At 37.0% G+C, this 14,880-nt stretch overlaps 2 protein-coding genes across 2 annotated transcripts in view; one reads left to right on the top strand and one right to left on the bottom strand.

The window, feature by feature from the left end:
* Window positions 1-2,082: 2,082 nt before the first annotated feature.
* LOC125235760 (intraflagellar transport protein 57 homolog) lies at window positions 2,083-14,249 on the bottom strand. Its single transcript, XM_048142345.1, is given in 3 exon segments — window positions 2,083-2,959; window positions 2,962-3,631; window positions 14,169-14,249. Coding segments are annotated over 3 exon segments (1,218 nt in total). The 3' UTR covers window positions 2,083-2,492.
* The window catches only part of LOC125235759 (probable serine/threonine-protein kinase fhkE), a 61,479-nt gene continuing 60,847 nt past the window's right edge, over window positions 14,249-14,880 (top strand). Inside the window, exon 1 of the mRNA XM_048142343.1 lies at window positions 14,249-14,386. The gene's annotated coding sequence lies outside the window, so the exon portion shown is untranslated. The remainder of the gene's footprint in view (window positions 14,387-14,880) is intronic.

Below are 14,880 nucleotides of genomic sequence, written 5' to 3'. Positions count from 1 at the left end.
GTCACGGAAAATTATATGTAATTTTAATCACGCCCGTGGTGACGTTGGCGTGTATGTCCCATTTTTCTTTTTCACACATTACGATATAAGTGTGGAAAAGAGGAAATACGAAACGAGTGGCGATAAATTTAAACACGACTGAAGGGAGTGTTTTATATCGACATCAGTTACGAATTCCCAATCTTTTCGCACGTGTATCGTATGACGTTTTACAGTACATTTCGATGTGAGAAGTAATCTAATATGATGCTTAGCGAACTAGTGCGGAAAAATCAGTTTTATCAGTATGCCTGGATGAATAATGAACAAAAATATTTTAAGATTATTATAAGTTTACTTGTCCTGCTAATGGATACCTTCTTATCAGTATACGCGAGTTATATGCGACATTCCCCATTGCAAAAAAAATACCATGACAAATGTATGTATTATATTTTTGTAACCAAAGAAGTACTTTACCATTGAAATGTTAAATTAAGTACGTATTAATATTAAGAGAGATTGTTATAATTATATTAGAGATAAGATTTACTGAGTAATTTTGAAAAACGTAAAGAATTCTAAGGTTGAACCAATTTGTTAGAATTGAACTTAAAATAATTTGCACCCGGTGTATAAAAGGAAACTAATGCGTTTATCACTTTTCCAACCACAGATGGTAAATCTATTAGATTCACCTTTTTATCAATTTTAAAGCAGTTAATTTGATTTTATTCAACAAATTACTCTTAGTGGATAAAATGCACCATCAAAACACGGTTTCCGAGCTAGAGAGGGGAAAAATAATTTTAACCTTTTAACCGCTAAGTATTTTTCATAAACGTGCTCTTGACACCATCGGTACGAAGTTACTCGAAGTTTTCTCTGATCAGACTGCAGCGAAATGAGATGGATATTGTATGCCTTTTATACACCGTGTTTTTTTTATTTCCGTTACATTTCTATACGTTGTTAGACTAGTCATACAGGACCGCCACTTTGTATTTTTGTTAAATTGTAAAAAAACCTTTGTTTTTCGTTTTACTACATAATAAATGATGTAATAAATGTAAGGGAACCCTATGAATAACATAAGTTAGTGTTGTCGGACGACACATGTCATAATAAATAATACTAAAATATTATAAAGCCTAAAGTTAACTGAAATCAATAAAAACAGGTTGTATGAGTTTACAGCGGTCAAAAGGTTATTTTCATGAGAGCGTAACACCAAATACATAAGTACAGTAAAGTTAACCCCCTTATTCATAACAGTTCACTATTAAAGTTATCAAGCCGATGAAGTTCGTTGGTCCCTTTCCGACGTATTGGTGTGATTGAAAGGGACAAACGAACTTTATCGGCTTGAAAACTTTAGTGAACGCTTATGAATAAGGAGATAAATATGTGTAGTATACCTACTTCATTTCAAGATTCTTTACGAAAATCGTGATATACTGATCAAATTCTCGATCTCGAAACAAATGCGAAAGAGTATTTTATAACGTATTCTGTTGTATTACGAGTGAGTAATTTTTATCGTTGTTTAGTATACGTAATTTTTTTATAATTAATACATAATAAACGCAATGCATAAAATTAAGTATTTTTATTAAATTTACAATTTAGTCCTCAGTGTTAACTTCAAACCTGTATTAAGTGGTCCATTTTTTTAAGGTTGTATATAAAAAATATAATATAAATCTGAAAGATAATCAACCTTATAGCAGAATGGATTTACCCATTTTGAAGTTAAGCATTTTTAGGGTTCCGTAGTCCTCAGTGTTGCAAAGTCAATGTATTAAGTGTCCGTCCGTCCGTCCGCGGATAATCTCAGTTTTTTTACAAATGTTGTCCACCCCAACAAAGTGGATTTGGATTTTTTTAATGTGGTTTCCACTCAGAATCGCGAGCTCTTTCAATCCTAATAGGAGAAAAAAAGTGTCCCAAGGTTTTTCCCATTCCGTTACCATTTTTTTATACTACGTCAGTGGCAAACAAGCATACGGTCCGACCATTTTTTATAGGTACATTTTGTATGGCGGTAACGAAATGGAAGGTTTGAAAAATGTATGGAAGTCTTGGGACATCTTTTTTCTCCTATCAGGTTCGAAAGACCTCGCGATTCTGAGTATGAATCGCGTAAAAAATACCCCCATGTTACAAAAAAGTGGGCTGGACAAAACTGTGAAAAAAATGGCCCAAATAGGTACTGACAAAGTGGAAAACTATACATCAATGAAAAAACAAATTCATTTTATATTATTTGGGACTTTATCTTTATTTTCTGACGTGGCTGTAGGTACAGTCGTGTTTAACTATGGGTTTCCAAAAGTTGCTCCAGAATATTTCCCATTGCTCTTACTATGACGAATTAAGAAACAAATCACATTGTGGTTTGTCAGAAGATGTGTAATTTAGTATTAAGCATTAAGTTCCGAATAAACGTTTTTTTATCACCTTTTACCCATATTTTAACACTAGACTGTACATTTTTTTAATTAATATTTTATTCAGTAGACTTCATTCGTCACCATTCGCGACTCCACATTTCCCAACAAATTATTGCTGTTAGGATTTTCCTTGGTAGTCAACAGCCAGAGTAGAACAATAATCTGGAAATCCAACTCTTGTATATCCTTCTTCAAATTCACGACAGCTTTCTTTGCGGCAACTAGCGGAGAGTTATCGTTCATAGATGATCCTTTAGACTCCGTTCTTTGCTTGATATTCTCCACTTTAGCTGTCAATTCATTCAGCATTTCTTGCCTTTCTGTCACGCCAACGCTTACCTCTTTATATTCATTAGTTACTTTACTCAATTCATCAAGAAGCGCGCCATATTCTTTAACTAATGGTTCAAACTGCTCGTTCAAGATATTCTCTCTAGCTGTTATTTTATCCATAACTGAACTTATATTTCCATGGATTTTATTAAGCTGTGAACCAGTAGTTTTAAATCTATCAAACAGTTCATCCTATAAGTCTTCATTTGCGCATGTCGCGCCCTCCAATCCCTTCCATCAGCAGTTATTTTCAATCTCAAAGCCGGAGCAACTCTCTCTAGCTCAAGCTTCCACGCTTCCCAATCGTGCACCTTATCCGCCACGTTACTCGATTCTTTATCATCTTCACTGCCAAATTCGCCTTCAGATTCTTCGGAATATATCGCCATTTCTTCTTCGACTTTGTCTAAAGTTATTTCTGTTTCGTCTTCCACTTGATCTATATCGTCAGTAGTTTCTTCGGTATCCGTTAGATTTATAATTGGTTTCTGCCAGACGAAGTTTTCTTTTTTCATTGCTTCATCAGCTAATATATTAAGTATGTAGGATACCTCTTCTCCGTGACCTTGTTTGAGTTTGTGTGAAGAGAAATCGACTGTCATTTGTTTTTCTCGTAGTACCTCAATGATGTTGGCTATGGTGGAGTTTGGGTCGTCTTCTTCTTGTGGTTGTTCGAATGACTTTCCAGCCTTTCTGATGAGCCAAGCAGCCGTAGACACAAATACGAAGAACTGCTCGCCAGGGTTGGTGGAGGTGATGAAGTAGTAGCGGCTCATGGGCTTCATTTTTATCTGGGGCCGTAATTCCGTGTCTATTTTTAGTAATCGGAGCTTATCCATTAGATTCAAATCCATTTTTGTTCTTCTCTGAAAGGAAATAAATCATTGATTCATTAGATAGTACGGTACTAGCAAAAGTATATTTCTACTGAGCTACTTACCTACATTTTTGTAGTAAAGATATCACTAGTATCTTACAGATTTAGTGCGAAAAGGGTTTCCTTCGGAAACGTTCGTATTTGTCATGCTAGTTCAGTCAATGTCAGTACATCTTGTACTGACACTGACTGAAATAGCATGACACGTTCGTATGTTTCCGTAACAATTAGAAGGCAAATCTTTTCGCACTACATCTGTACCTACTCTTACTCTTATATTCTTCCTGTTTTTTATGAGCTAGGCATTCTAGTTAGTCCTAATACATACATGCAAACTGGCCTACTTACCTTAAAAATCACTTAAAATAGGCACTTAATTAAGCTTCTTTGCCGAATGATATGCAATGCAGTTTTAATTTACAATTATTTCAAGTATTAAACTAAGCGCACGACGTAGGAAATAATTTGACGCAGTAAGTCAGTTTACACTCGGTTGTCATGACAACGTTGTCAACACGTCCACGCCTCGGAAGTTCCTATCTACGCTACGGTTTTTAACCCCCGACGTAAAAAAGAGTTGTATACTGTGGCGTTTCATTAAAAAATGGTCCTTGTGCTTCAAGTTCAATCATTTTGGACTTTATTCTAATAGACTGTTTCTGGAATTTCAAAAGAATTTAACCATACCTATGAGTGCACTTGAAGCATAAGGTCCCTTCTATCGTGGAAAGTCATATAGGTATGTTTGATGTCATGTCTGTCTGTAACATCATGATGATCATGACGTGATCATAACACTGAAGCGGATGATGGCACAGTATAGTACTCTTTGTACTTACTATCAATTGCTTAGGGTCTGGTGCCGTATCCGAATGGCATTTTTGCGACGCGAAACAAAAATGAAACGCCGCGAAAGGTGATCTGGCTCTGTCACGCCAATACGCAGGGGCGATAAGGATAGATATCTACGAGCGTTTCGTTTCGTGAGCGTTTGTGCCATTCGGCTATTTACCCTGTTTGGTTCGGGAAGAGAAAAGTCGTGGAATGTATTGGACCCCATACATTTCTCGACTCCTCTCTTTCCAAACAGACTCTAGTAATGAGGAGGCACACTCAAAGGATATGACAGATGGCGCCACCCTATTAGTCCATACGTGAGAGCGAGAAGATAATATGTTTTTTCTCTCTCACACATATTATTAGACTCTCACACATATTACAGGCAATTAGACTTTGGAACTCTCTTCCTCTCTCAATTAGACAAGCACAGACCAAATTCGCATTCAAGCGCATGTTGCGCAAGTATTTCCTTGACAAAGTTTCTTCATCGTCATCTTAATGATTCACACTAGGTATAGTATAGGTATATCAATGTAAATATATATGTATGTTTATTTTTATTACGTATATATGTAAGTTTATCTTGAATATGTATAGTTTAATATTCATCTATCCATAGTTTAGGTTACAGTTTCCTTTTCCTTCTTTTTATTAAGACACTGCACCTACTTAATCTTTCTGGTTTAGCCCATTGGTTGACTGGTAGAGAATGCCTTGAGGCATTAAGTCCACCATTTGTACCTTATTTTGTTGTGCAATAAAGATTAAATAAATAAATAAATAAATTATTATGAATGACAGTGACATGCCTAGACACTTGCACAGGCGCCGCCTGGCGGGATAATATGTCAGTGTGCCCAGTGTGCCTCTTCATTAAGGAGCTAAATGACAGTGATAGGTTGTATTCGGCGCTGACTGTACATAAACAGTGACTAATTTAGGCCCGTTTCTCGTTACCCCCGAATAGAGATGGGTAACTACCCAGGTAAATACCCGACGGTGGGTATTTACCGGGTAAATATCCGATATTTACCTACCCGCGGGTAAATACGCGGGTATTTTCATTTTTCTTCCAAATTTGACGTTTTTAAATGGTGTTTGGGCTAAAATAGATTAATTTAAGTCAGTCTTTGTAATTGTACACATAATGTTTATTCAAATTGGGAACGAATAGGTTGCTATGAGATAAAATGTGATTTTAGTGTATCACTCCAACTATAAAAATCGTGTAATATCATTCTCTGACGGAAATAATTTAAAATGCTTTTAGTATAAATTATAAGTTTGATAAATTAAAACTGTAAATAAAAATATGTGAATAAAAATATTTAAAAAAAATCTTTTTTCAAGCTCATAACTCATACATAGTATGTTCTATGACAAAAATGCGTAGAAACTTTTTTGTAGGAAATTGTGTATACTTTAGTTCGTACATACAATACTTTTCGATATTAATGATAGTTTCCATGAAATATGAAAAAAATACATTTTACCCCCCCTAACCCCACCATAACCCCCTCCAACCAGTACTAGGAAGTTTATCTTTATCGTATAAATACGACTAATTAAAATACAATCTAAAAAGCACACATAAAACATATTTTTTTAATTCTTTTTAAAAATATACATTAAAATTTCTGTTAACTTAATTGTCTATTTGACTGAACAGTTTTGTTTTAAATTGTGTATAAAAATTACAACCACTAACTTAGTATTTATCTCCATTTTAACACAAATCAGCATGTCCAACATGAAATGAATCTACCCGTCAATTTGGGTAGATACGGGTAAATACCGGGTAGATAGGTATTTACCGGGTAAATACCTGGGTGGGTAGATTGGGTATTTACCCACGACCCATCTCTACCCCCGAAGGTCCGGGAAGCGATTGCCCGCTTTTGGCACAGCTCGGACATTAATTACTACTCCGTCACACGAGGGAATATTAAAAACAATGGGATAATTATAGCTACTTTGCATTTCTTGGCAACGGCGGTGTGGGATATAAAAATAAGTGTTTTGTGTTTAACAACACTGTAATCATCTCCTAGTCAGCTTCGTCCGACTCGATTGCTTTTTACAGCTGGGGAACGTCGCCTGTGTGTCACCTATCCTCTTATACCTCTGCCACACACTCGACGAGCGGCATGGGAAGTAGGCAGAGGCATACTCGTCATGCCGCTCGTCATGCTCGTCATGCCCACCGCTCCCTATTTTGTCGGTTTTTTGGCGCGAGTCAAAGGGCCGGCAACAACCTAGTGCGATAATCGCGCGAGTAGGAGTAGGACAGTGTGAGGCCGGAGAGGGCAACATCGCGGCAGCGCGAGGGGCATAGTTTGGCAGAGGTATTAAGTCCTAGTGTACACATTTTACACTCCAAAATTTATTTTATACAAATTCAAATATAAAACAAATGTTCCAGGGGCCCATTTCTCGAAAGGTACAAGCCTTGTATTACAAGTGTGTTTCCATGACAACCCATACGATTTGACAGTTCGCGCACTTGTAATACAAGGCTTGTACCGCTTGTACCTTTCGAGAAACGGGCCCCAGGACTCGGGAAGCTATTTCTAGTGCGTTTTCACGTTATCCGATCTGATATCGGATGTCGGGCCGATATCTCATGCATTACAGGGATCTTTGATCGCCATCTTGGATTTTTTCTATTGTAATCCTTCCGACGACGATATCGGATCACTTGGGTCACTTGCTCCACCCAAAATGGAGGGTTAACCCGAGGTTAACCCACCATTTTACATGGAATTTGTCAGTTGACAGCCCAACCTTGAGTTAAGCGGGTGGTGCAAGTGGCCCTAATTAATTAATTATTGATCAACCCCCCCCCCCCCCCCCCGTGTGGCGACGGGTTAAGAATTTCACCACCCCCTTTCATCCCGTGGGTGTCGTAGAAGGCGACTGTGGGATATGGGTTAAATTGTATTGTATTTATTGTCTACATGTACAGTACAGTGATGCATCAAGATACATGGTGTTGGGTAAAATATCTAGAGATAGTACATGTTACCCTGTGAGGGCATTACAATATCTTATATCTATACTTATGAACTATGGTATTACATATCAATTTATCAATTTCATATATCAATTTTGTGGCGTAGGCGAGAGGCTGGCAACCTGTCACTGCAATGTCACAGTTTCGTTTTCTTTCAACCCCTTATTTGCCAAGAGTGGCACTGAAACTTGAGTAGTTTCATGTGCTCTGCCTACCCCTTCATGGGATACAGGCGTGATTGTATGTGTATGTATGTATGTATTGATCAACCGGGGTAAACTCACCTCTTGGTGTAAATGTGACTATTAAAAGATATCTTCGAAATGCAACATTATTGTATTATTGTAACTGTTGAAGTCAACTAAGTACATTATATTAACACTTTTGCTCCGGCATCGGATCTATTCGACCCGATGCATGATGGTTGAATGCGTTGTTAAAAACTAATTACCGTAGCGACGCGAAGGTTAGGTAATAAGTCCCACCCATTCATCGAAAACGTCAACGGTTACAATTGTTCTAAATTTTATATTTAGAAGATATCTACAAGACGCATTTTTGATGAGATGTGAGAGGGCGGAGTGCAAAAATAATAATTCAAATTAGGTACTTTTGTAGTGATCCAGATCTCGTCAGTTTTATCTAAAAGCTCTTCTTTAGAGCGGTTTCGCACTTTTTGACCACGTAACGTAACGAATCATTTTAGTTATTTCCATTTTTCATTTTCTTAGTATGTTACTACTTAGTACCTATTGATTCCGTATACAATCCTTTTCCCTCCCTTTTTAAAAACTCTTAGCGCCCTGGAAACTATTGCTTAGGTCAAAAAAGTAACAATAAATTGTTATTTGAAAAAGCCCGACAGCTAACTTACATACAAACAATATATGACACAATTCTTGCCTGTGTCACATAGCAATACATTTGTATGTTTACCCAAAGCCAGATTTCTTTTATTTAGCAAGTTGTGAGTCATTAGGCACGACCAAACACGTACGAATGGTTAACGGTCGGCTGTACGGGTTTTTGCTCCTTATGAGTCAGCTTCTAGGCTTTTAGCATTAGCACAGTCCAGAGAAATGCGCAACATCTTGACTATGAAGGCATTTTGTAAAAGTTGAAAACCCGTCGTTGTATTTAAACTTGTTTTAAAAATGGCTTAGCCAATTTAGATAAAATATGTCGACAAAACCTGCCTTAGAAAAAACGCATCTGCACTGTTCAAGAGCTTTGTAGTAAGTAGGTACGTACATACCTACATGGACACATAACATACACACTTTACGATAAAGCTTATAGCTATAAAACATTCCTCTTTTCGCGTTATGGCTAAGAAATGCTGACCCGAAAAACATGAACTATTTAATCCTTTAAGGATTATGTACAGTTAGGCAAGGAAGGAGAAACATATGTGTGGCCTAATAGAGCTTAAGACGATACGGTAGGGGTCTATTCTCCATACAAACGCTCTCGACTATTTCCTCCCTGGTTTTTGAACGTAGAGCAATGATTTTTTCAACACAGATTGTTATTATTTTTATCTGTGTCGGACCATTTTGATTATTTTGATATTCTGCTTTTTAAAGATTCTAGAGCCAATCAAAAATTTCCAAAAACGGCCTTTTTCATTGTGGCGCAAAAAAAGGTGTGATACTCAAGATTGGTAACAATTAACCAAAAAAGCTAAACGGTCCGACATAGATTATTTCATTGTTATTCAGATTCTCAAATTTCGTTCCGATTGATTAAGTTTTGAAGGAGGAAAGAGTCGAGATCGGAACCTCGATTTAAAATATTTTTTTGAAATATCTTTTTACTGAGTTGTTCTTAATGGACAATTTTTTTTTCGATAAATCTAGTTAATAACACTTGTATATTTAACTAAAATTCCCAAGTTGAAAGGGGGGCTCCTTTCCATTTTAGCATTTTCGCTACCGTATCCTCTTAATAGTCGTTTGAAACTCGCAAGTGCGTGTATATGAACAAAATACTGTCTATTCTTTAACTATGATATTAAAAGCTGAACGTTTTAAACTTAATGTCTGGTGGTTTTAAACGGACATTCTGTAATTATATATTTGATCAATATAATATTTAATATTTTTTTTGTGGAACTGTTATATCTTAAATTCCTTCAGGTAGATAGGTAAGTACCTACATCACCGACATTGGTTCAAAGATGTTCAAAAAATGTTGATAAAAGATCTCCAAATACTTTCTGCATTTCTGTTTCGCGGCACACTCTTGGATTTTTGTACCCCGATGTCATCGGTTCTACAAGCAATGTCCAGTGTCCACCCAGATATAGCACTGGTCCCACCGCGAGCTAGGAAACTATGAGCTATCGGCTATAAAAACGAACAAAAGATAATTCACTCCCATGTAAATAAAAGAGACACGGCGATGTTTATAGTTACTCGCCCAGCGGCGAGCTATCACTATCGCCGTGTCTCCTATTTGCACGCGAGTGCTAATCTTTTGTTTGTTTTTATAGCCGATAGCTCATAGTTTACTAGCTCGCGGAGGGATCAGTGCCTAAGTCCCGACTTTTAGATACCTACTAGTATTACTATTTAGTATTAAGTCAATCAAGTCAAACCTTTGATTAGTAAATTAAATATTTAAGGCACTTGTTACTACATGGCGACATTGGCAAACTGCGTATAAAAACTGCGATCTACATTCTACCTCATTATGAGACATGCAAACATGGGTGTACATGAATACATATACCGGCTGGTTTAGGGTCCGGCAAATTTTACAGGAATCCTTATACAATATACAATACAACACAATAGTATTTTATACAATCGTGATATAATACAAAGCTTTTCAGTCGAGTACCATGTTTAGGCCACGAAGCTTGCTGAGTGGCCTAATAGTACGGTACGAGAGTGAAAAGTTTAATTATCAATCAATCAATCAAATATATTTATCCTAGCTAGATATTTTGACCCACCTCTGAGCAAAAGCCTCACTTTCCTCCGAGACTTATCATGGTTTGCATACGACCGCCATCGCCAGTCGTAAAATGCGTCGAAGGTGTCCCGCCATCGCCATCGCATTTCTGGTCTCCCTGGTCCGGATAAGTGCGTTTTCACATTATCCGATCCGATATCGGATGTAGGACAGATATCCCATACAGTTAAGCCGCCATCTTTGATTTTTGCTTTTGAAATCCTTCCGACATCCGATATCGGATCGGATAATGTGAAAACGTACTAAGAGTCGATACACCCGATACGATGTTGTTCATGTTGCGGTTGGGTTAGGTTAGTCACAGTCTCTGTATCATCCTTAACCTGCGGTGTTTATTCGGTAAACGGTTTGACACACTGATCCGAGTGCTTTCGGCAGATGTGTGCTGCATATAATCTTACCTACTTGAGCGTGACAACCTTAACAGTAACACCCACATCTACTTTTGTAGATTTATAGGCTTATTTTCTTCAGAATTCCTAATGAATTAGGAAAACCTGATAAATCTAATTACATGGACGCTCCGCTGACGCTAAGTGCGTTTTCACATTATCCGATCCGATATCGGATGTAGGAAGTATGTCTAAGGCAAAAATCAAAGATGGCGCCTACCGATATCATATAATCATCATTGGTACATCCGATATCGGATCGGATAATGTAAAAACGCACTAACGTGTAGGTATAGATCGTGTCATTTTACGCCGACGTATTGTGTCATGCCATCAAAAATTAGATTTGATAAATTTCATTATGAATGGCACGAAGTTCGTGCCACCAACCAAGCCCGCCTACATTGCATCGCGGATTGCAACTGCACTGACGGAACCTCGTAAGCGCAGTTTTATGTGGGTATAATTAATTCGGTCTAGGCAATGTTGAGTTATCTTTTACTAGAAGGCCGAGTGACTAATCTTTGTGACACACGGACGGGCCGATAGACGTACAGGCAAGATTAAATTGTGATCATATACATTGGACATATATCAATCGTCGTTAGCGTCCATTATCTTGCAGTACATCAACGTCGTATGTTGTCGAAAATCCCTCGATACAGTTTACATTTCGTTAACTTTAAGTACGTACTTATAACAGTTATAACCAATAGAAGCAATCAACGTACCTATAGTGAGTCACCCTACAGATTTTATAAATTAAATCAATTTTTATTCCGACATGAGGTCGATTCGGCCCGATACATGTATGGTTGATTTGATTTTAAGTTATTGCCGCAAATAATGTGTTAATGTACCTATATTTATTATAGTTATTGCAATGTAATTATTTGTTTATTTCAGTTACATCATGTAAATATGTATGTAGGTAAATAATGAATATTTTACTTCAAAATTCAAAATTATTCAATTAAATCGATCAAAGTCGTGTGTTGTCTAAAAGCCCTCAATAGTTCACACTTCATTTAAAAACGTTAGCACACTTTTTGCTCGTTTTGCCATCCGTTTCAGCCGTGTGTAGCGCCTCTAGCGCCGGAGACACACCCGACGACGGTTCACCTTGCCACGCAGCGAGCGCTATTTTAGGACGCCGATCCAAACAAAATTCTACAAGACATGATAAGACACACAAAAAGGCACAGGTACTCTAAAATATGACTTAAATATTTATAATACACTACGTACAGGTTCTTCTTATTATTATTATTTTTTGGAATTCTACAAAATATCTGAGAACATTTCCAAGTTTTTAGAACTTCCCGCATCTTTCGCTTTTATTTTTTAAGTTTCGTCCTGCACTTCATTTGGGTTTGATTTCATACTTCCTTGGTAACTGGCATTCGACGAACCGGTCTGGCTCAGTCAGTGTAAAGGGTCCCTAATATTTATTTTTATTTTTTATTTTATTTAATAAAAAATACTACAATAATTTACTCATTAATCAGTATTAATATTATTTATGCCTATTGGACATATAATGCAGCAAAAGCATCGTGTGGATAATATACTACCTCGTTTTTACGTTTGTAAGCATTTTATTCATAGCATTCCAACTTACGTAAAATATCTCATCATTCAAAATAAATCTTTATCGGATAGCTTGTTACTATATTATTTTTGATAAAATTCCTAAATTTGTACTACATTATACGACAAACGGATATGGGTTCTTCAATCTTTTTACTTCTATTCATAAGAGCCATATTTAAACGTTGATAAAATATTATTTATCACTTTAATATTAAAACTAAGTAAAACCATTGCGTTCACTATGTAGATAACTATTCAAATAGTAAAATCAAATTATTCTGAGTCTGGCATTTGGGTACTTATACTAAACATAAGTACATATAACAGGGTTCAATAAACAAGATTATTTTGTTGACTGTCGACTAAACTAATCGCTAATACTTACCACAAACAATAGAAAAAAAGCTTAAAATTTCCTACCAACGTGAACTAAGGTCGTGAGGCCTATTGCAGCGCCGGCCCGTACACTCGATCAGGGTAGAGCGAGTTTGAGTTTCGGCGCCCTTGGGAAGAAGTTTTATAACGCAGTTAAAAAAATCGCGAGCGTAGCGAGCGCGAATTTTTTTTTAAAAAAATCATAGTAATGCCGTAATTTGAAGATTAACGCTGTACAGAATTTATGGATTTCATCATACAGAGTACGAAAGGGACAAGGGTTAAACTTTCTCAGTCGCACCCTAGTATAGTTACGTGGAGCTGAACGTGGATATCATGTACATAAAATAACAAACAAAATGGAATACTATTAATGGCCAAGTCAGGAAAGCAGATTTGAAATGAAAACGCGAGCGCTGCAAGCGCGGAATTTTTCCTAATAAGTAACGTTCTAAAGGCCTTTACCCACCATAGGGATTCATAATAAAACTAACTGTAAATAGAAACACGTGTAATGTATTAGTTAAACAAATGAATAAAGTGCTTTTTTATTTTTATTTTTTGTATAACGTTCTAAAAGAGAACTGACATAAATAGTAAGCGCGAGAGAAGCGAGCGCGATTTTTTTTTTCTATTGACGCAATTTATTAAGACTCAACCCGCTAGCGGGGAAGCAGCGAGCTTCCAAGCTTTGATCAACTGCAGAGCTGCGATCTTTAAAATATTTTGGGGTATTTTGACTTCACAAGGCGCCTATGTTCCCAACTTTTAGGCCTTATATTTCGCCCTCATTACTATTATTTTTATAATACTACGAGTTATAATTAAGATATTAACTGCGAACTCGATCGTTACCGTCGGGATGCCCATTTCGGTATTTTGCCACAAGTGCCCTTCACTTACAAAATTGCGCCTCTCTGAGACGTTTTGCGCCTTTGGCTTTATGAGGAACTCCGCTTTGGACTATCGGATAGGGATAGACTCATATTTTTGCGTTTGGATAACGACGTAACTTTGTCGTTCGGCCGCACAACAATGTGATTCGTCAAGGGCTAGAATCCTCCTTTTACGGCGCCCTTTTGATTAATGGTATATGTTGGCAATGTGGTGCAACTTTCCACTTAATCTAAATTAAGATTTAAAATCTAGATTTTCAATAGCTGGATTCATTCCCGACTCCTCTCGTAATTTTGTGATATGTGCGCGCCCACGCAATGTATATTTTTTGTATGGAATTTTCCACATTCTCGATTTTGGCGCCCCCTTACCATGTGGCGCCTAGAGCGGCCGCTCCACTCGCTCTACCCTTAATCCGGCCCTGTCGTATTACTTACTGGCACCGATAAATTTAGAAACGGCGGCGACCATCGAGTCTCAGTCGCGACTGAGCTCTCGCGCCGGCCACAGACGCGCATCGTTTTAAATTTAGAATTTATTGTTTTCTTTTTGTTTTTTCGGGAGTGCGTTACGAAACTTGTGCCAGTGTTGTTGTGGAACAAAGTTTTATTTTTTTTCCTGTGCTCTGTGATGTGTATGTGCTAATTTGATAGCGGTAAGTTTTAAAAAGGAAAATAGTTTTGCAACTTGTCACGTTTTGTGAAATTTAATTTTACGGAAACTTTTTCTGATAAGATATTGATTGGTATTGTCTTTAATTTAAAGGCATTCGTTTGAAAATACTAAGCTTGCCTTTTAGGTAGTGTCCTACGTTTTATGTCCTTTTATAATTAAGGACGTTTGTAATCGACCTCGATAGTGTTTAATTTAGAAGTGGGTTTTAAATTGCGTTTCTTATTTCTGCTGATGGTGTCGGATGATTCGTATTTTCTGCACTAGGTCGTCGGGGAAAGCTCTCACCACGTCAGCGATGGTCAAAGCAACTTTTAGGCTAGGTTCAGACGGTCGCGCAATGCACGATCAACAGGTGCTTGCACTCTTTTAAATCTTAGTAATACAGGTGATCTAAAAACTACGTTCAAATACATTTAAACGTAATATTACACATATTATTGCTGATAATTTTGATAGATACATTGAGATAGTAAT

The sequence above is a fragment of the Leguminivora glycinivorella genome, chromosome 18 (assembly GCF_023078275.1).
Source record: "Leguminivora glycinivorella isolate SPB_JAAS2020 chromosome 18, LegGlyc_1.1, whole genome shotgun sequence".
NCBI lineage: Eukaryota > Metazoa > Arthropoda > Insecta > Lepidoptera > Tortricidae > Leguminivora > Leguminivora glycinivorella.
This window is presented reverse-complemented; position numbering and strand designations above follow the sequence as displayed.